Source organism: Thunnus thynnus, chromosome 17 (genome assembly GCF_963924715.1).
Source record: "Thunnus thynnus chromosome 17, fThuThy2.1, whole genome shotgun sequence".
Lineage (NCBI taxonomy): Eukaryota > Metazoa > Chordata > Actinopteri > Scombriformes > Scombridae > Thunnus > Thunnus thynnus.
Window position 1 is genome coordinate 11,909,313 of NC_089533.1, and position 19,199 is coordinate 11,928,511.

The window sequence follows — 19,199 nt, forward strand, 5'->3', positions numbered from 1 at the left end:
CATTAAACATTGCCTTTGTAAATGTTTTGTCCACCTCCATTAAAGGAGGATGATTATAGCGAGAAAAACCTATTTCAGTGATCATTTGGGCTCCTGACTGTTGTTTTAAGACAGACTTGTAAAAATTGTGAAACCGCCCTTTAACATACATGGATACCACTGTCCATTTAGATTGAGTGTAGTCAGAATCTTGAGTGGTCACTGCCCTCCAGTGGTCACAGTCAGGAACTAGAGCAATAAATAAAAATCGGCCAATGCACAGCGTTAATATCAGTATAACTGTCATTAGTATCAATATATACAAGTCAGTGTGATTGTGATGATCTTATATAACATTATTGGTTATAACTGTATTAGTAAAGAGCTGTTAGTAAGATAGTTTTCTGTTTTTGAGACCAGTTTAACCTCCTTATACTGATAAAGGCAGTCAAAAATAAAGTGAACAAACATGATCAGAAATCAACAGCAATAATCATGAGACGATGTTGTATCAATATTACCTGTAATAGCTATCTATATCATAATATATGATATATATAATACATGAACAACTCATTATTAGTGTAATAATTATAAGTAGTATGTTTGAGAACAATGTGTATGTTATAGATTCAGCAGCACTATTAATATTAGTACTACCGTGATTATGAGTACACCTATTGATACCTCTAGAAAATAATAATGATCAGTGTAAATATTCAGTATTTCCATTGAAAAGGTAGAATTTAATCTTTCTTGGTGTTTTGGTTTTTATGCCCTGCTGCCATCAGGTGCTCACCTTAAGTTACTCTGGACTGGTTCTGTTCAAATTATTATTTTACTAATGAAAAATATAAAATCTTATATCTTAATATCTTTACCTTCTGCCTTGTTTTCTCCATTTTGACATCAGGAATAACAGCCATAATGCTCATTGCTGACTACTGTACGACCTTATAGCCAGTGGTGGAAGAAGTATTCAGATCCTTTACTTATTAATACAGCAATGTAAAATACTTCATTACAAATAAAAGTCCTGCATGAAAAATCCTACTTAAGTAAAAAGTACATAAGTATTAGGAGCAAAATGTAGTTAAAGTATTGCAGTAAAAGTGCTGATTTCATCCCTCTGACTAATATATTATTATATATGACGTCATTAGATTATTAATACTGAAACATCAGTGTTAGAGCAGCATGTTACTGTTGTAGCTGCTGGAGGTGGAGCTAGTTTCAACTGCTTTATATACAATTAGCTAGTTTAGTCCAGTGGTTCCCAACCTAGGGGTCGGGCCCTTCCAAAGGGTCACCAGTTAAATCTGAGAGGTCGTGAAATGATTAATGGGAGAAGAAAGTAGAAAAAACAAAGTTCTGATGCACAAATCTGATTTCAGTTGTATTTTAAAAGCTTGTTATATTATCCATTGTGTCAAATCTGCATCTGAAAAGTAACTAAAGCTGTCGAATAAATGTAGTGGCATAGAAAGTACAATATTTACCTCTGAAATGTAGTGGAGTGGAAGTATAAAGTAGCATCAAATGGAAATACTTAAGTAAATGTACTTAATTACTTTCCACCAATGCTTATAGCGCCAAGTTTTGGGGGCAATATTTTCCAGTGCACAACAGAGCCAACTTCAAAAATATTCCCAGTTTGAGTTGAAACCATCTGAGCAACACTTGATGTTGTTCAAAGCAAAATCTCCTCCTTAGGGCAGCAAGAAAAGGAGCTTACACCCGACCATGTACCTGTGTTTTCCGATATTTCAGGCTGCACGTGGAGGCGTCACAGCTACCTGTCTGTCGAGTCCAGCTGTCCTGAGTGAAAGTGATTCAACTGACGGACGGACGGACGAACAGCAGTGAGAGCAGCTTAAACACCCTTTAGTTTCATCTAATGGCAGCTGGCAGCTTCCGTTTCACATCGGGCCTCTTTGGATGGAGAAGGTTCTGAAAACGGCGGCATGTTTTGCACAACTTAACGCCTCCTCTGTAGAAAGTAAAAAAGCAACCGCACGAGTTTCAGTGTGACAAGGTGACATAATTAGTATCAGTTGCTTTGCTTTCAGCAAGTTGAGAAACGCGCACTTGGACAAAAATTTAATGTCTTGACGGGTATGTGTTATTTTAAACGTTTATTCCTCAGAATCAACTTGTGTTCAATTGTTATACGTTGTTTTTTTTACAAGCATGCACACATGAGCATTTGCTGCTTTGAATTGTAGTTGCTTGTAGTTGTTTTGGACAAAAACAATTTGAAGTCATCTTTGGTCTCTGAGAAATGCTGATGGATATTTTCATTGTTTGTTTGTCTTGGGGGTTTTGTTTGTTTGTTTTGCTTTTTTGACATTTAATAAGCTAAGCGATACGAGTTAATTTACTCTCCTGTTTTCTTATCAGATCATCTCTGGCACAGAGAGGAAGTCTTTCCAGTGACAAATATATGGCACACTGACCTTTGGAATAAGGTGTGCAGCTGTGGCCTGAATTTATATTTATTCTGTACAGTCATTGATTATCTGAGTGCCTGAAAATATTGACAACCAACCACTGTGTTGAATATCTGTAGACGGCAAGTGTGCTGACTCACATGATCCGTGCTTCAGAGTAATGTTATTGTGTCACAATTGAATGCATTGTCAGTACAGCTAAATTAGAGCCTGAGAACGAGCCTTATATTCCTATTTTAAGCATTTACTTTGTGAAAGTATAATATTTTAGATGTGTACTGAATGGAGGGCCTTATATAAACAAGTTTGCTTTCACTTCCCCATCTACTTTCTCCTGTTACTGCATCTCTTGAAGACACATCCTGAAATGTCTGTTTTGTGTCTGCAGTTATGGCCTTGAATTACAGTGCAAGTAATGCCTGCGACTACAGCCTCAATGTCACCTTCTTCTACAACTTGGTGGAAAAGAAGATCCGTACTGAGTGGACGCCCCGAGACTTTGCGGTGATGGCACTGGGTCTGACGGTGTGTCTTATTGTGGTCCTGGCAAACCTGATGGTGATGGTGGCCATCTTCATAAACCGCCGCTTCCACTTCCCCATTTACTATCTCATAGGCAACATGGCTGCAGCAGATCTCTTCGCAGGTATTGCTTACGCCAACCTGATGTTGAACACGGGCCCCTGGACCAGTATGCTCACAAAAGAGAAGTGGTACATCCGTGGGGCTCTGATCGACATCAGCCTGACAGCCTCTGTGGCCAACCTGCTGGCTGTCGCCGTAGAGCGCCACCAGACCATCATCACCATGCAGCTGCACAGCACTATGTCTAAGCGGCGCGTGGTACTGCTGATAGTCTGCATCTGGGCCGTGAGCATCATCATGGGCCTGGTGCCGTCCACGTTTTGGAACTGCGAGTGTGATCTGGAGGACTGCTCCACTGTCGCTCCTCTCTACAGCCGCCGCTTCCTCATCTTCTGGGCGGTTCTCAACCTGCTTGTTTTCTTCATCATGGTGGCCATGTACATTCGCATCTTCGTCTATGTGAGATACCAGAACCGGTACGCGTCGCAGCACACCTCAGGCATGCAGCACAGCCAGACTGTTGTCAACCTGATGAAAACTATCTCCATGGTCCTGGGTGAGAAGTTTGTGTTCTACTCTACACTGCTGGATGTTAGTTGTGGCACACTGACCTTTGGAATAAGTTTGTAGGGTCTGGTTTTTAATTAACCACAATATTAAGTCCTGTACCACGAAACAAAAAGAGAGGGTTAGTCGGCTATGTTTGAGCTTAACTCACCATGGCAACCTACAGAGCTGCAACAATAATCAATAAATCATTTTAAGTCATTTTTTTAAGAAAAAAAATGCTAAAAATCTCTTTCCAGCTTCTTAAATGTGAATATTTTCTGGTTTCTTTAGTCTCCTACGATAGTAAACTAAATATCTTTGAGTTGGTCGGAACAAAACAAGAAATTTTAGGTTGTATCTCGAGTTTTGGGAAACTCAAGATTGTTTTTTTTCACCACTCTCAGACATTTTATAGACCAAACACTAAGCGATTAATTGTGAAAATGAATGACAATGAATGAATAGATAATGAAAATAATAGTTAGTTGCAGCCCTAGTAAGCTATGCTGCATGGCTAACCTGCTGAGGTTAAATTTAGAGGATTAGAAGTAATAAAGCACAATAGATTTTTTATAGAGCAGTATGGAATCCATTTCCAGGCTTTCTATGTGTCTATTTCGGGTTTAAAACAGCATCTAACAAGATAAAGAAGAGTTGACGTGAATGAATGATGTGAATGATTATGGCTCCATTTGAATTGCACTTTGCAAGTTTCGGGTATTGCTGAGAGGATTCATGACAGTGCATGTAGTGCGCAGCAGCTTTTACACTGTTTTTCCATCACTGCAGTTCAGAATAACACGAAATGAAAACAGAAAGTATACTGTTACACTGTTGCAACACTAAGGCATTAATTACTTTACTTTAATTACTCTTCTCCTCTTGGTTTTGGTATGCAATAGTAGTTTGTTCCGCACCAGACAAGATATACATTCAGGAACATCTTGTTGTTGAGTTACAGCACTTTTTTTGCACAAGGCACGTTTCAGTTTTTTCAAAGATGAGAAATTCTTGCCACATTTCCTTCCATATCTACTTATTTTTGAGAAGTATGGCTCAATAGCCTTTCACCTAAATTCACAAGAGCACTTTGTACTCTCAGGATATCAGTACTTCAAATGGTTTTGTGCTGTGGCTCAGAGAGCTGTGACATGTTACGATACTTGTCACCTGCAGCCTAAAACTTCCGCCACAGACCAGTTTTTCCACTCTTGTCTTGTTTGTCTCAGATGTTGTCACATTATTGTCAGTAAAAAAAAAAAAAAATTCCCAGTGTATCACAGTGAAATTGAAATCCACCTTTCTTTAATAATTACTCAGGTGACTCATCGCCTCCCAAAGTTATGCTGGCTATGTAAAGCAATCAAGATATAAATATTACTCAATGTAGCTGCACCTTGAGAGTCATATTACACAGCTGCTTTTGTGCAGTGATTTGAGTTCATTGTTGTTGACTCTTTTGTGGCCTTTTACTAACCAACCTATGTCTCTGTAGGGGCCTTCGTCATCTGCTGGACGCCTGGCCTCATGACTCTCTTACTGGACGGGCTGCTGGGTAAAGACAGCAATGCCAACTCCTTTGAGAAGTACTGCTTGGTGATAGCCGAGTGCAACTCTCTTGTCAATCCTATCATCTATTCCCTGCGAGATGACGAGATGCGGCAGACGTTCAAGCAGATCCTGTGCTGCATTTGTAAGAGAAGTGCCAGACAGCAGCGGGGGCCCCCGTCTGTCGAGATCGACTCACGACTAACAGAGGTAAGCTCAGATATGAGAAGTTTGGGTTGATATAAGGAGGTTGTTGACACGGTAGTGCAGGATACAACTTGTCCACAAAAGACAGTCACTACTGCCTTTTTCTAGCCAGTTTCTATCAGTACCTGTATAAGACCTGTACCTGTATGCGGGTTTGATTTCAGATAATTGCCTTGCAACAAGCTTTTACTCAAGTTATTTATTTTTCCAGTGAACTTACAAGCTGACTTAATGTTAAGTATCAGATCAGGAGTAAAAATGTATTTGTTTTTTCTGTTGGCTGGGACAAGAAGGAACCTGAAGATTTCTGCTCTTGATTTTTTTGTTTCACTTCATCCTGGAGTTCCCCAACATGAATTCTCAGCCACCATTCAGACTACTTTTCTTGTAAAAGTGGCTGGAGAGTTGTAGAAAAGTAATTATTAAATGATTTTTTTTTTTTTTTTAGTCGTTGGTAGAAAAACAGGCCATAACTGGATTATTTTACTAAATTTTCCCTTGTATGCTTTTTCACAGGAAACTCTCAGTTGTATCCAGAAGTCAGAAGAAAAGGCCACCTCTACGCTACGGGACACAAACAATAAAGAAGACAGTTGGGCAGTGCCAGTTGTATGATGGCTGTTACCTGCAATTAAAGAAAAAAAAACTGACTTTTACTGACAGCTAAGCAGGAAATGTTTAATATTTGTTGAGTCACTGTTTTCTCTGCTGAACATCATCCGACTTCTGCCGAACTACCTCTTCTCCATTTTTGCATTTGTGAACTGAATTTAAACCCATATAAAGATGCCTGTGTTGAAAAACTGCAAAAAGGATTTCATCAATGTTGGATGAATGCTGTCATCTCTCAGAATAATGTTTTCCTCCCCAAAGTGTTCTGCATCAACGTTTCATAGAAGATTAACATATGAATCATCAGATGGTGCAATCTCTCCTTTTATTACATTTGACTATCACAAGAGCGTTTGTGACAAATTATAAAATGAAACACTCCTAAAATCTGAAATCAAATACTGAAAAATCACACTAAATCATTTTTATTAATTTTCTAATAAGAACACTACAATTTGTCATATTCTTCCTTTTTGTTTTACTCTTTCTAGAACAATTCTAAAGTTGAGGTATAAAAGGAGTTCATACAGACTCACAAGTCTGAAAACAGTGGGGGTTATATACAAGAGAAATGGAAAGACAGAGGTAGAGAGAGGGGTAAATACAAGGGAAAGAGGGAAGATACAAATATACTAATAAAAACAAAGAAATCAAAAAGGTTTAAGAAGTCATTTGATGCTGTGGAAGTCATTTAGTCTCTTGCAGAATCCAAAGATTTAAATGCAATCGACAGTCGATAAAATTAAGTTCTGTGTTTTAGAATTGCAGCTCTGGCTCGAAATTACAGGGGAACACAAAATGTTTACATTGAGATCAAATTATGGCATTAAATGTTACATGGATGTTTTTGTTGTACTCACTGAGTGAGTGACAGGCAGCATGATGACACCATGCCCTCTAATGTGAAGGCTGACCTTCCTTCCTGTAGGTCATCCATTAGTAACTTCCTCATATGTCATATGCAAATGTAGAGTTTGCATGTTTTCACAGTATTTCTACATTTAAAAGTATCCACTTCAATTCGTTTGAAGGGTTTACTGGGATTAACTTTCCACAAACATGCATCAGAAGGTGCAGATGTGGTGGGCTGATGAATTTGAGGCAAATAAATATTCTTAGACAGAAATGTCCAATTTCATATGTTAACTTGAGCAGGTTTCAAACAACATGTAAAGCACAGAACTGGGTGATTCTCTGGGGAAGTGACTGTGAAACAGTGAAAAAAAATGTAGGAACTGAGGGGAAAATCAGATAAGAAGTGGGTTGAAAAAATACGCCAAATAATGTATAATATAGTCCTTTAGAAATCCTCAATTGATACAATTTTTTTTCCACAGCAGCAAACGTTACACCTATAAACCCTACATTTCCACCCGGTTATGTAACAAAAGACCTAAATAATATTCAAAATTGATACAGAGTTATCGTGAATCCTGTGAAACAAAAGGCCAAATAAAACTGGTATCTCAACCAAACATCAAAATTTATAAAAGAAAAAAAAAAAAAAAATACTGAAACATTACACAAACTGTACAGTGACATCCATTACAACAGGTAGAAAAGGGGGGGAGGGCATGATAATTTGGTGTGGCGATAACATTATTCATAAAATACAGTCGTATGAACTGCGATGAGTAACAAAACAAGTAATTAAATGTGGGATATCACATGTGACCAGCTTACAAGCTCAAGTTTTGTTCTGTAACATATGGTTCAACAAAGTCTTGACTGACACGTAAATCTTCATAAGGCTTTACCTTACTATCAAAATGCTTTGTTATTAACATAACAGTTAATGTATAAAATAGTTCCAAAGAATGAAAATCCCCAAAAAACGTTGTAGGTTTGTCTTAAACACGTTTTAAGAGTTTTACTACACCCAGTGCTGCCTCTTTTTTTGGTAACAGAGGAGAGAGAGAAGCCCTTGCCCAATTGGCCATAGAACTAAAAAAACAATAAAGTTGTGGGTTTTTACCAGAAGGTATTAAAGGATGGGTAAAGGGGGGGGGGGGGGGGGGGGGGGGGGGCATACTTTCTCATGAAACAGGTGCTCAAGTGCACACAATCAAATTACAGGTGCGATGTGACAGTCCTCACTCCACCCACCCTCCCATGAAGCCCCCACAACAAATACCGCCCCCCCCCCAAAAAAAGAAAAAAATCAAATCAACTTGAGGCATGACAACACCACACAGAGAGAGACACAGATACAAATATAATTCCCTCCTCTCCTCAAACTGAAAAGGTGGCTGCGCACCAACTTTAGAGAGACACAGAGTAGCATTATTACATTGCTGAACGTGGTATTTTTGGTTTTGGTACAACAGAAGGTTGTAGTGTGTTGCCTCGGGCTCACAAGCTTAAATGTTTCAAGATGGTGAGGAGATCTCAGTTGAACCCCACCTAGTGTGTCATCCGCTGGTGGAAGCACCCAGTCTCTATAATGCTTACAAAGGTCAGAGGGCACCGGCCAGTTTGACTAAGACATCCCAAGAACACTGTACACACGCCCACACAGAGACACACACATCATAGCAATACATGATGCACTTTTTCCTTTTTGGTCTGACTGTAATAATTATACCCTTTATTTTTTTTTTTTGTTAATAAAAACGAAGCTAAAAACTTGGAAGGTTAAATGAAAACAATAATATCACGCCTAGAAGTCCTACATGCATGGAAGACAGTCACGTTTTCTAAATTCATGTCACGTTTGTCCCAACAACACATCAATGCCCCACAATCTTTCCACCCTTCTCCTAACGTCATTTAGATGCTTTATTGAGCTAATTTTTGGTGGTGGCTGGTGCATTCTTGGTGAAACAGCATTAGAAAATAGCCTACAATCAAATAAACTAGTGGACAGAAAGCAAGAAGTTAAGTCTACAAGCCATCTACCAACACCCTCTATTGGTTAGCAACAAAAAGGGCTATTAGTTACATCCACTCAACCAAAGATATTCTCCTCTCTCTGCCCTTTCCTCCTCTTCTCACCAGCCCTATTAGCACCTGTCCTGCCTGGTTTAGAACAGTGATCCCCTTAACTACCCTTTCACAGGTAGAGACACCCATAACAAGGATGCTAACTTTTGTGCTTGACACATCTTTTTTTATGTCAACTCACTATGAAAACGACTGAAAAGTTGCAAGGTGTGTGTTGTGGAAGCGGGGTGTGGGGGGGTGGGGGTGGGGGAGGGGGTGCATGCACATGTGTGCATTTCTCATTTATTCACTTTGAAATCTCCAACAGAATGAAACATCAAGCTATAAGGACTGGAAGATACAACAGTGTCTTGTGTTGAGCTGGCAGAGGGTGATCTCAGAGGAACAGATGTGTTGACAACTACTGGGGGGTGGGGGGGGGGCAGCACTTTGGTACGAGCAAGGTGAGCAGAGCTCCCTGGTGATCCGTATCAACAGTTTGGCTGTCAAATGCCAAGGCTTCAGGAGATACAGGCAATCACACACAGTTTTCCAAAGCAAAGGGTCGAGTGCAGAGGTCAACAGCACATGGACAAGCTGTGTGAGTACTGTGTGAAGTTAACGTGCATATACACATAATGTACAGACATCATCTACACAGCTGGGTCAGTGGTTTTTCAAAAAGTCCTTGATAGTAAAGATGTTTCCTATCTGTCTCAGCATCGGTGAGCTCCATCCCTCTTTCATTCTGAGTTACGGAGCTTCTAGCATTGAAGTGGAGCTGTGGGGTTGGGAGGCGAATTCCTCCTTTAACTACTGTTCGGCTGTCCTGTGTTCCAGCACAGTGTGTGTTTATGAAATGTGAGCACAGCCTTGCGTAGCTGTCGAGTCGCGAGAGACGAGGGAATATTGAACAATGGGGCGGGGTGGGGGCGTGGGGCGGGGGGTGGGGGGACAGGGGATGGTAGTCAGAGAAGACCACAATGGGAATGAAGTGATGGCGGGGAGAGCCATCGAATCAGTTGGAGGTGTCGGAGTGGACGCTGCCAGGAGGACCGGGAGGGGAGGTGACCGAGGGGGGGTTGGTGGTGTCCTGCCAGCTGTTAGCCTGCAAACAGTCAGAGAAGAGAGTATCCTGCATGAAAAGGGGAGTTTTAAAATTAAATGATGCCGCCTCAAACAAGGTATTCTACAAGTTGAAGACAAAATGCTACTCATTGTAAGTTCTACTAATCTGTTCAGACATATTTTCATCTTGGGATGACCTAACGAGGGGTAAATGTCAGATTCCAGCTATGGCAAAATCTCATTTACCTAAATCAATTTCAAGCAAACTGAGCAGAGAACATACTATGCAGGTATCCTGACTAACTCTGACCCTCAGCTTATACACCATAAGAGGAGCTCTCAGTTGGTACTCACATCCAGGCGATGAGGGGTGTAGAGGCCACTACCTGACAGCTCCTCATAGCCGCCCGTCAGGTGTGTAGCACGGTGCAGGGTATCCACCTGTCAGAGACAAAACACACCCACAACTTTCAACACAGACGTCACCACAACATTCAGACAGCTAAACAAGTCATTACGCTATCAGACTTTGTTTTCAAACTAAACCACAGGCTTGACTGCGGAGTTAGAGCGCCCACAGACCCCTGCTGTATGCGTCAGAGCCCTTCCACATTACTCATAACTGTTTCTGCTCTGGTGTGATGAAGTATAATCTCCCATCTGCATTTACAGTTGTTGTCTTTTAGGTCAGTGTGACCACTAAACATTATGGCTCACCCATCAACTTAATGACTCTCCATTAAACGACTTCTGCTCTCATTTCCAAGTAATGAAAAAACTGCAACTGAAGCCAAAAGCCAATCTTATACTTTTGTCATTTATCTCACTGACCTTTGTCTATTATTAAATTATTAGACTACATAGCACTTAACAGCAGAGATCTGTGGATGCCTTCAGAACGACAAAACTGTCTACGAACAAACAACAATCACAGGGACAGTTGAGTTTTAGGAAATTTCTATTTGGTCTACACAGGAGAAGGGATGAACATATGGAGAGATGGGATGTCGGGATGTTCGGAAGCAGGGAAAAACAAAGACGGCTGTTGGAAGAGTTGGAGGTGCAGGATGACCTAGAGGTAGAGAAACTGACCATTAACCAGAGGGGTTGCTGGTTCAATGCCCTGCACTGACAGGTGACCATAATCCAGCTGTAAGCCAACAATTACAATGTCTTGAGGAGGGCACTGGAGCCCCAGAACTGTTCCAGGGGTTCTGCACTGAGGGGAGACCCTGTGTGCTCTGGTAGGGACTATGTGAAAGTGTAACTATAGAGGGATATGTGAAAGTACAAATTTAAACAGCCTTTAAGACTATGTTAAAGACACTAAGGCCATATGCTCCCCAGAGCTCACTGTATGGAGCTCAGAAGGGTCAGTTTGTGTGTGTTCGGGTTGGGGAGGGAGTTGTTGGGGGTCAAAGGTAAAGCCAGGACGGGATCTGAGGAGAGGTCGAGGACAAAAGGAGCTAGGCTAAAGGTCGTTATCCCGGGATGCTAGGTGGCTGGGTTGATGGCATTGAGGTCAACTCTGCAGCTGTCCTCAGTGCATACCTGCGGCTGTAGAGAGGGGGCGATGTTGAGACCCTCCCCGTTGAGCAAACGCAGGCCAAGGTAGGTGTCGCCTGTGTGAGACAAACTGTATGACCCTGGTGACCCTGTAGGCAATATATATAGCCAATAGCTAATCAGCTCCAGCACAGTGTCTTGGGTCAAAAGGTCGCCAGTGGTCATGTACACTGACGGGTAGAAGTAGATTCATCTCTAATAACTAGCTTCAATATGAGGGTCACTGCTCTCTCTTAATAGGTCATCTTTTTGGCATAATGATATGAGCATTACAACTGGAGACACTAAAATGTGTGCCAGTTAGAAAATAAAACCATAACTTCAGAGGTCTGTGTAATTTCAATGTTTGCAAACACACATTTTACAGATGCAAAACCATGAAGCTAAAATAATCCTGGGCTTCTGGTGAACATTAAGAGAACTGAGTGTCACCGACAAATTTCAGTTCCTATGAGCTGGTGGTGTTTGTCCGTCACTGTGAGCTACAATTCAGTGAGCACAGGTGGGGCTGGGCGGTCTGACAGTAGTGGATGGACATGAGGTATAAAGGCTACAGTATGTTTCAAACTAAATACTGTTCAGACTGCCTGATAGTGACAAGAAGCTCCTCTCTGACATTTTCACCCCATTTGAATCACTCTCAATCTTTTTGCATTTGGAGGGGAAAAATAAAACAAAAAAGAAACAGCTCACACAGCAGGAAATGTTTGCTGTAAAACAGGAAACGGAAATCTGAAAGTTCACTTGTGTATTTTTGACAAACAATACCATGAAACTGTTGAGGTCAGATAGTTCTATGAAGGCTCTGATCATTTCTAGAAACGCTATTTAAAGTCAAGAGGCTTGTGATCATGTACCATTTTATGTTGAAAGTTAATTAACTAGTAATGTATGTTGCACACACACTCGATCTACTTTTATTTGTTGAAAGCCAGACAATCTGATGTATTTGTCATTCTTTTAAATCAGACACATTAATTTTGCAGTGACAATTGAGATTGCTGCAGCAATGCCACTATTCTTTTCATGATAAATTTGATTGATAGCAAACAACAAAATGGTATATTTCTCTCTCTCTTTCTCTCTCTCTCCCTCTCAGAGACAGTCCTGTCCCACCTGAGAGTATAGTCACTTGGAAAAGACTTTAACAACCTGGCTGTCCAATGTGGTCATCATTCATTTGGAGTCTATGTCGGCCTTCAGAAGGGAATTGACTAAATGAATCAAAACATCTGAATGATCACCTACCTGGTCCACTCAGCTTCCTTAGCAAATTGGGGTCGCTATATTATGTATTATATACTCCGTGCTGTGTATGTTGAGTAATTGTTTGAAAATAAAACAATGCGCTTCATAGATAGATGCAAAGATCTAAGCAAGTCACACAAAACCCAAATAAACAAGCAAATAAATAATATAGTGGGGATGATTTGTAGAAAAAAAATATGAGATATGACAGAAAGCACTTGAAGCAGACATCAGGTCAGTCCCGCTAACTGAAATCAATGAGTATCAGAACAGTCCCAAGTGGTATTAAAGTGTTTTGGAAATACAGTATGTTAGAAAAGCATCTGTCAGAGGAAAAGACACAAAACATAGCACCAAATGAATGCAAATCTTGGCTGACACGCTAAAAACCAAGGCTGCCCACACTGCACAATTCTCAGCTTTGAAATGATAGAAAACCAAACAAGCATCGAATTTAAATGTTTAACATTAAAAATGTAAAATTTGTTTAGCAACTTTTTAAAAACATGGCAGGAAAACATAATAAAATCAAATGTTCTCATGGAACATAATGAAGATCTAGAGAACCATTGTTGACAATACTGCATATTATTGTCCAAATTTACAGAATCTTGCGTTTGCTTCCCTGTTAGATTTAAAATCGCTTATTTGATGTCATGATTAGGACAGATTATGCAGCCATAATGTAAGTGTGAGCATATCTCTTGACAAAAACAGTTGTCTCTTACAGTAGTGCAAGATGAGAAAAGATTCTGTCTCGGTCTCAGATTACATACAGGTATGTTGTTCACTGCATAGGCTGATGAAGACAAGTTTGTACCAATTATTCAATGCAAAGTAAATATAATTATAGATAATTTCACATGATATGCTCTGAACACAGTATGAAAGCTGGATGAAAGCACATCTCTTGTGCAGTGTGGGTTTTCCTTAAAACAATCACTTCAGTCCATCATTCAGTCATTGTGTGGTTCAGTCAGGCTCAGTTATGTGTAAGAACTTAACTGTATGTAGAGGACCTGAAGCCTGGCAATGAGAAGTGGCAGTGTTTAGGTGTAAATGAGATGGAGCACGTGGTACCTGAGTTGGGTGTTGCCGGAGAGTTAGCCTGGCTAGCCTGCGCCGACACATTGGCAGCATCCACCGCTGTTTTAACTGCGTAGAGGTTCGCTTCCTCCTGGAACTTACCAATGTTCTTCTTGTAACGTATTCTCTTGTTGCCAAACCAATTAGAGACCTGAAGGACAGAAGGATGTCAGATATTTGCAATATTTCATCCTTTAACTATAGAAGCCTCACTGCTGTAGCCCCCTTAGCTAAATGTTAGAGAAAATTCATCTTTTTGCTCTGATTTTTAGTTTTCTTTGTATTTTTTAGTAAACAGGACAAACGAAATTAAAGCCTTTTTAAACTATCAAGTATGTACTGAAACAGACTTCCACACAAACAACTACAATGTCGTATTACAAAGCTCTCCTGGATAACAGTGGTTCTAGTGACATTTACCTGAGACACAGTGATCCCACACTTTTTGGCCAGCTCCTCCTTTGCTTCCTCACTTGGGTAAGGGTTAGACAGGTGAGAGTAGAAATACTCGTTCAGCACCTCTGTAGCTTGCTTGTTGAAGTTGCGCCTCTTACGTCTAACACACAGATAGAAGAGATAATGTCCAACATGCTTGGAATGTACATCTGACACAATAGCATTATTGACTTAAGTCCTCAAGAAAATAACCAGCCATGTAACACAAACACACACACACACAGACCTGGCATCGAGGAAGCGTGAGCGCAGGATCATGACGGCCTCACAGGTGCTCTGTTTGAGCTGCATCTGAATGGAGCTGAACTTGCGGTGGATGATGGCCACCATGCGCTCAATCTCCTTGGGAGAGATGGGCCGTGTGCGAGACTGCTCTCTCAGCAGGTTCATTACATGGTTGGTGAACTCACTGCATGCCTGGACCAAGGAGAGAGAGAAAGGAGTTGAATGCGATTGTAAAAAAGACAGACAAAGTACAGATTCTGTCCAGTGCTTCGACATAGTTTTTATGACGACGTACAGCTTTTTGACTCTGCTGATCAGTTGCTCTTGCTTCCTATCTAAAAAGAATATAGTAATATTAGGTTACTTTGTTTGCTAGTTACAGCAGCATTTGAACCATAAAACAGTCTACAGCAGTGGTTCTCAAATCTATATCAGTGATGCTCAACACCAGGAAAGTGCAGCATAAAGGACCAAGAGAGTGCAGAGCAAAATACCAAAAGCAAAGAATGCAGACTTGATACTTGATAATGTCTTTCAGCGTGGTCTTGGAGAGAACATTATGTCAGATCTGCAACTGTCTGTTCCTACCAATTATAAACATAATTTGTGTCACATAATGTCTCAATGTCAGAATAAATATTCATGCTTTCTAAGCAAGCCATCATTCAATAGATCATCAGTCTGGCAAGCGCTCTTCGGTGTCTTTCTCCATTACTCTTGTTTTAAATTATAATTTTGGCAGTTAACTTTCAACTAAAGCAAAGAGAAGGCCATTAGAGTACACAAGAACAATGAGGAAAACTCAGATCTTCATTTTCATTCCGACAAGACTACAGAAGATGATATTTTTGACCGGTTAAACCTGAACCTGACTTCTTTTGTTTCGTCTTCGTTTGAATGATACCTACAGACTCTCAATCCCTGCACATGTTTTCATTCCAAACAACACTTCAGAAGCTGATAATAGTAATTAGAAAACCTCCAAACATAGAAACATAGTCTTGTAATGTTGCATTGTTGGAATAAAATCCTCTGTGTTACATTTTAACATTAAGTCCTCTTATACAGATGTGGCTGAAATGATTGGTACCCATGCATTTTATTAAAATGATCCACCATTCGCCCTGAACAGTGTTGAAATTAAAAGATCTTGTATTATCTATGTTTGGTTTGCAGTGTAACAAAACAAAAAAAGTTGTGAAAAGACATTCTAAAATAGCTTGGACAAAACGATTGGTAACCTTTAGAGAGTTGTAAGAGATAATTGATTTGTAGTGATACTTTAAGCAGACTATTGTGTTTTAATTAGTATCACGGGTGTTTTCAATCTTATAATCACTCATGCAGCCAGTTTAAAAGGATAAAATTACTCACTGTACTGTTTTGTGCCCCTGTGTGCATCACATTGAATATGGAAATCAGAAGGAAAACTAGAGTGGTTTGAATACATTAGAAAAAAGGTAATAGCCAAGCTTTGTCAACGTAAAGGTTACAAGGCCATCTCCAAAGAGCTTGATGTTCCTGTGACCACTGTTGCCAATGTTATTAAGAAATTTAAGGCCCATGGAACTGTAGCCAACATCTCTGGATGTGGTCGCAAGAGGAAAGTTGAACAGAAGGATCGCTCGAACGGTTGAGGAAGAACGAAGGAAAACTTCAATACAGATCCAAGCTGATCTTCAAGTTCGAGGCACAATAGTTTCAAGTATGTCGCTGTCTGAATGAAAAGAGGCTCTGTGGTAGAAGACCCAGGAAGACCCCACTTCTAAGAGGGAGACACAAAAAACCCTGGGTGAACTTTGTCAAAATGCATGTTGACAGGCCACCGTCCTTCTGGGAGAATGTGCTTTGGACAGATTAAACAAAATTAGAGCTGTTTGGTAAATCACACCAACCCTGTGTTTACAGAAGAAAAAAACTGAAGCCTTTAAAGAAAAGAACACCATGCCTACTGTGACACATGGAGGAGGCTCAGTGATGTTTTGGGATTGATTTGCTGCTGCTTTGTTTGAATCTGGGCAGGGCACAATGATATCAGAGGACTATCAAGGTATTTTGGAGCGAAACATATAGCCAAGTGTCACAAAGCTGTGTCTTAGTCGCAGGTCATGGATCTTCCAGCGGGATAATGACCCCAAACATTCATCAAAAAGCACCCAAGAGTGGATGAGAAGAAAACGTTGGACCGTTCTGAAGTGGCCTGCTATGAGTCCTGATCTGAATCCCATTGAACATCTGTGGAAAGAGCTGAAACTTGCAGTTGGGAAACAGCACCCATCAAACTGGAGAGAAATAGAGCAGTTTGCTCAAGAAGAGTGGGCTGAACTACCAGTGGAGACATGTAGAAACCTTATTCAGAGCTACAGAAAGTGCTTGACTGCAGTTATTGCCTCCAAAGACTGCTACAAAATATAAAATTAAAGGTACCAATATTTTTGGCCATGTCATTTTCATTTGTTTTAAGTTGTAAATCAAAAGTAAAGTTTCAGTTACTTTTGTTAGTTTCAACTTAATACTGAGAAAATATAGTTTTTTTTTTAAAAAAGGTGAAAGGGTACCAATATTTTCAGACACGTCTGTCTTTACTTTTAATTAACACAACATGATTGTTACCCTAACTGACTGACCTGAATTTATTTTTTTTTTTACAACATATTAACACATGTGGTTAACAGCATATGTTGTAGCATTTAAGTGCTCTTAGTTCACACCTGCTCATATTTCTCCAGCTCAGAGTGATATATCTGGCGGATTTGGGCGAGCTTTGCTCTGTAGTCGGAGTGTTCGATGCTGCTGTCGGTGGGTGAGCCCCCTGCTGCTGCTGCAGCGGCAGCCGCTGCAGCTGATCCTCCACCCTTCTCTGGTCCTGACACACCCTCTGCTAGGAGCATGTTGTCCAACCTCATGATCTGGGGATCTGGGGGGTCCTCCTCCTGCACACCTCGTATACTCAGCACTGAACAAGAGAGGAGAGACAAAGCAAAAGAGTTAGACAGGAAAGGTGTAGTATTGACCTGTTTTAAAGAAATCTCCATTCCTTGTTACAGGGTGTCCAAGGCAGAACACCATTTCCATATACCAAGTCAAAAACCTGTTGGTTAAAAAGTTGTTTTTTTTAAAAATTGACAGACCACACATTTCCCCTTCAAGCAGAGGGCTAATACTGTGGGTTCTAGGGGTGCAAAGGAAGACGCTTTAACACTGCTAAAATTCAAAGAAGTGCAGCCCTGTCAAGCCCACTCAAGTTTCTCCCCTGAGTCATTGCTATGAGTGCCTGGCTGAATTCTCAATGAGCCTGAACTTCCTCTAAATCAACAGCAGAGGGCAGTGTGGTCCCTTGGTGGCAGGCTGCCAGAGATAAAGGCATGAGGCATGGAACCAGTAATGGGAGTGCATGTGCTGTCACTATGAGCCCCAGTGGCCATAAGTATAGTTATCAGTCGCTGCTCTCCACCACTGTATTATACCAGGACCTCTGTCAGCCTGCAGCCATGCTCTCATCTCTCTCTCCCTCTCTCTCTCTTTCACACATACACACACATACACACACACACACACACAGATACCATTCTGTTACTGAAAAAGTTTGTAGTACAGACAAGTATCTTTTCTTCAGTGCCTGAAGCATTTAATACTTTACTAAATTTTCTCTCCATCCAACCTCAGAAAGTAAGAAGAAACTTGGTACTTTGGGCACATTATTTACGAATAGTTTATTTTGTAAATGGTAATAATGAGATATGAAACCATGAGAAACCACATGGTTATTACAGTACTCATTTATTGAAATTAAAAATAATTGTGCAGGAATCATTTACTTTTATAACATTTTTTATGCCAATTTTAAAATGGCTAAATTGCCACACTTTAGAGCTGGAATGATTAGTTCTAGTTTCAAGAAAAAATCCCAAACATTGGTTCCAGTTTCTCAAACATGAGGATTTCCTGCTGTTCTCTGTTTTATATCACTGTAAACTAAATATCTTTGGGTTTTGGGCTGTTGGTCACACTAAGATGTCACCTTGGGGCTTTGAGTAATTATGTTTTTTTGGGTTTTTTTTTTTTTTTTTTTACATTTTCCAGACTAAACAATTAATTGATTCATTTTGAAAATAATGATATTAACCATGAGTTGTAGCCATGCATGAGAAGTTTACTTGCAGGGAAGTAAAATAATGTCTCTAGGATTATATTGGCAAGCTTTAAGTGTTTGTAATAGTAAAATTAATGCATTTAAGGAAGTTGTTAGTAGAATCTTTGTAAACTAAAATGGAAACTAATGAGCAAAAATGTTCACATGTGCCATATAGCACAAATAAGCACAGTACTACGTCCAAATTTCTGTTGATCTTCATAACTGGGGAATAGATTAACGAGGTAAAAGCCAAATTAAACAGCGGTGAAACCAGACAGTAGTCTAAAGGAGACAGACACTGACAATATGGATGACAAGATTAATCCCAGTGGAAACTGCGTGGCGTTAGGTGCTTGTCCTCCTTAAGGATTACGCTAGTAAGTCAAAGCTTGTCATCAAAGGTTAGGGAGGGCATGGACTCACTCATTTCAGAGCTTCTCTCACAACTTTAATAATCTTGAGGTTTTTATGTGGATGTCAAAGTTTCACCATCGAGAGTCGAGCAGAAAAACAAGTTTGCATCCATGAAGCAGAGGTAATAAATGAGTATAGCTGTACTGTTA

General features: G+C 40.2%; 2 protein-coding genes across 8 annotated transcripts in view; one reads left to right on the top strand and one right to left on the bottom strand.

Annotated features, from left to right (window-relative positions):
• The first annotated feature begins 1,754 nt into the window (after window positions 1-1,754).
• lpar2a (lysophosphatidic acid receptor 2a) lies at window positions 1,755-6,130 on the top strand. 4 transcript variants are annotated; one of them, XM_067571317.1, is made up of 5 exons: window positions 1,755-1,941; window positions 2,380-2,447; window positions 2,818-3,570; window positions 5,059-5,321; window positions 5,835-6,130. In XM_067571317.1, exons 3-5 carry the CDS (start codon window positions 2,820-2,822, stop codon window positions 5,931-5,933), a joined length of 1,113 nt encoding a protein of 370 aa, XP_067427418.1. In that variant the 5' UTR covers window positions 1,755-1,941; window positions 2,380-2,447; window positions 2,818-2,819; the 3' UTR covers window positions 5,934-6,130. The 4 variants fall into 4 exon arrangements, with proteins under 4 accessions (XP_067427418.1, XP_067427417.1, XP_067427419.1 ...); XM_067571318.1 differs by lacking the exon at window positions 1,755-1,941 and adding an exon at window positions 1,948-2,094; XM_067571316.1 differs by lacking the exon at window positions 2,380-2,447.
• Window positions 6,131-6,236: 106 nt separating this feature from the next.
• The window catches only part of pbx4 (pre-B-cell leukemia transcription factor 4), a 30,559-nt gene continuing 17,596 nt past the window's right edge, over window positions 6,237-19,199 (bottom strand). For 3 of the 4 annotated variants that reach the window (XM_067571313.1, XM_067571312.1, XM_067571315.1), the window contains 6 exons: window positions 17,213-17,457; window positions 14,503-14,693; window positions 14,241-14,376; window positions 13,815-13,971; window positions 10,275-10,361; window positions 6,237-9,960 (listed from right to left, as the gene is read on the bottom strand). In XM_067571313.1, coding sequence (XP_067427414.1) covers window positions 10,318-10,361; window positions 13,815-13,971; window positions 14,241-14,376; window positions 14,503-14,693; window positions 17,213-17,457 — 773 coding nt within the window. In that variant the 3' untranslated portion in view covers window positions 6,237-9,960; window positions 10,275-10,317. Of the gene's footprint in view, window positions 9,988-10,274; window positions 10,362-13,814; window positions 13,972-14,240; window positions 14,377-14,502; window positions 14,694-17,212; window positions 17,458-19,199 lie in introns of all 4 variants that reach the window. The other variant, XM_067571314.1, reaches the window with a different exon arrangement.

Excerpts from the sequence above, each read along its gene's own strand:
- lpar2a (XM_067571317.1), top strand. The coding sequence starts at position 2,820 with ATGGCCTTGAATTACAGTGCAAGTAATGCCTGCGACTACAGCCTCAAT. Across the intron at positions 3,571-5,058 it reads AACTATCTCCATGGTCCTGG|GGGCCTTCGTCATCTGCTGG; the intron begins GTGAGAAGTTTG and ends ATGTCTCTGTAG. Across the intron at positions 5,322-5,834 it reads TCGACTCACGACTAACAGAG|GAAACTCTCAGTTGTATCCA; the intron begins GTAAGCTCAGAT and ends GCTTTTTCACAG.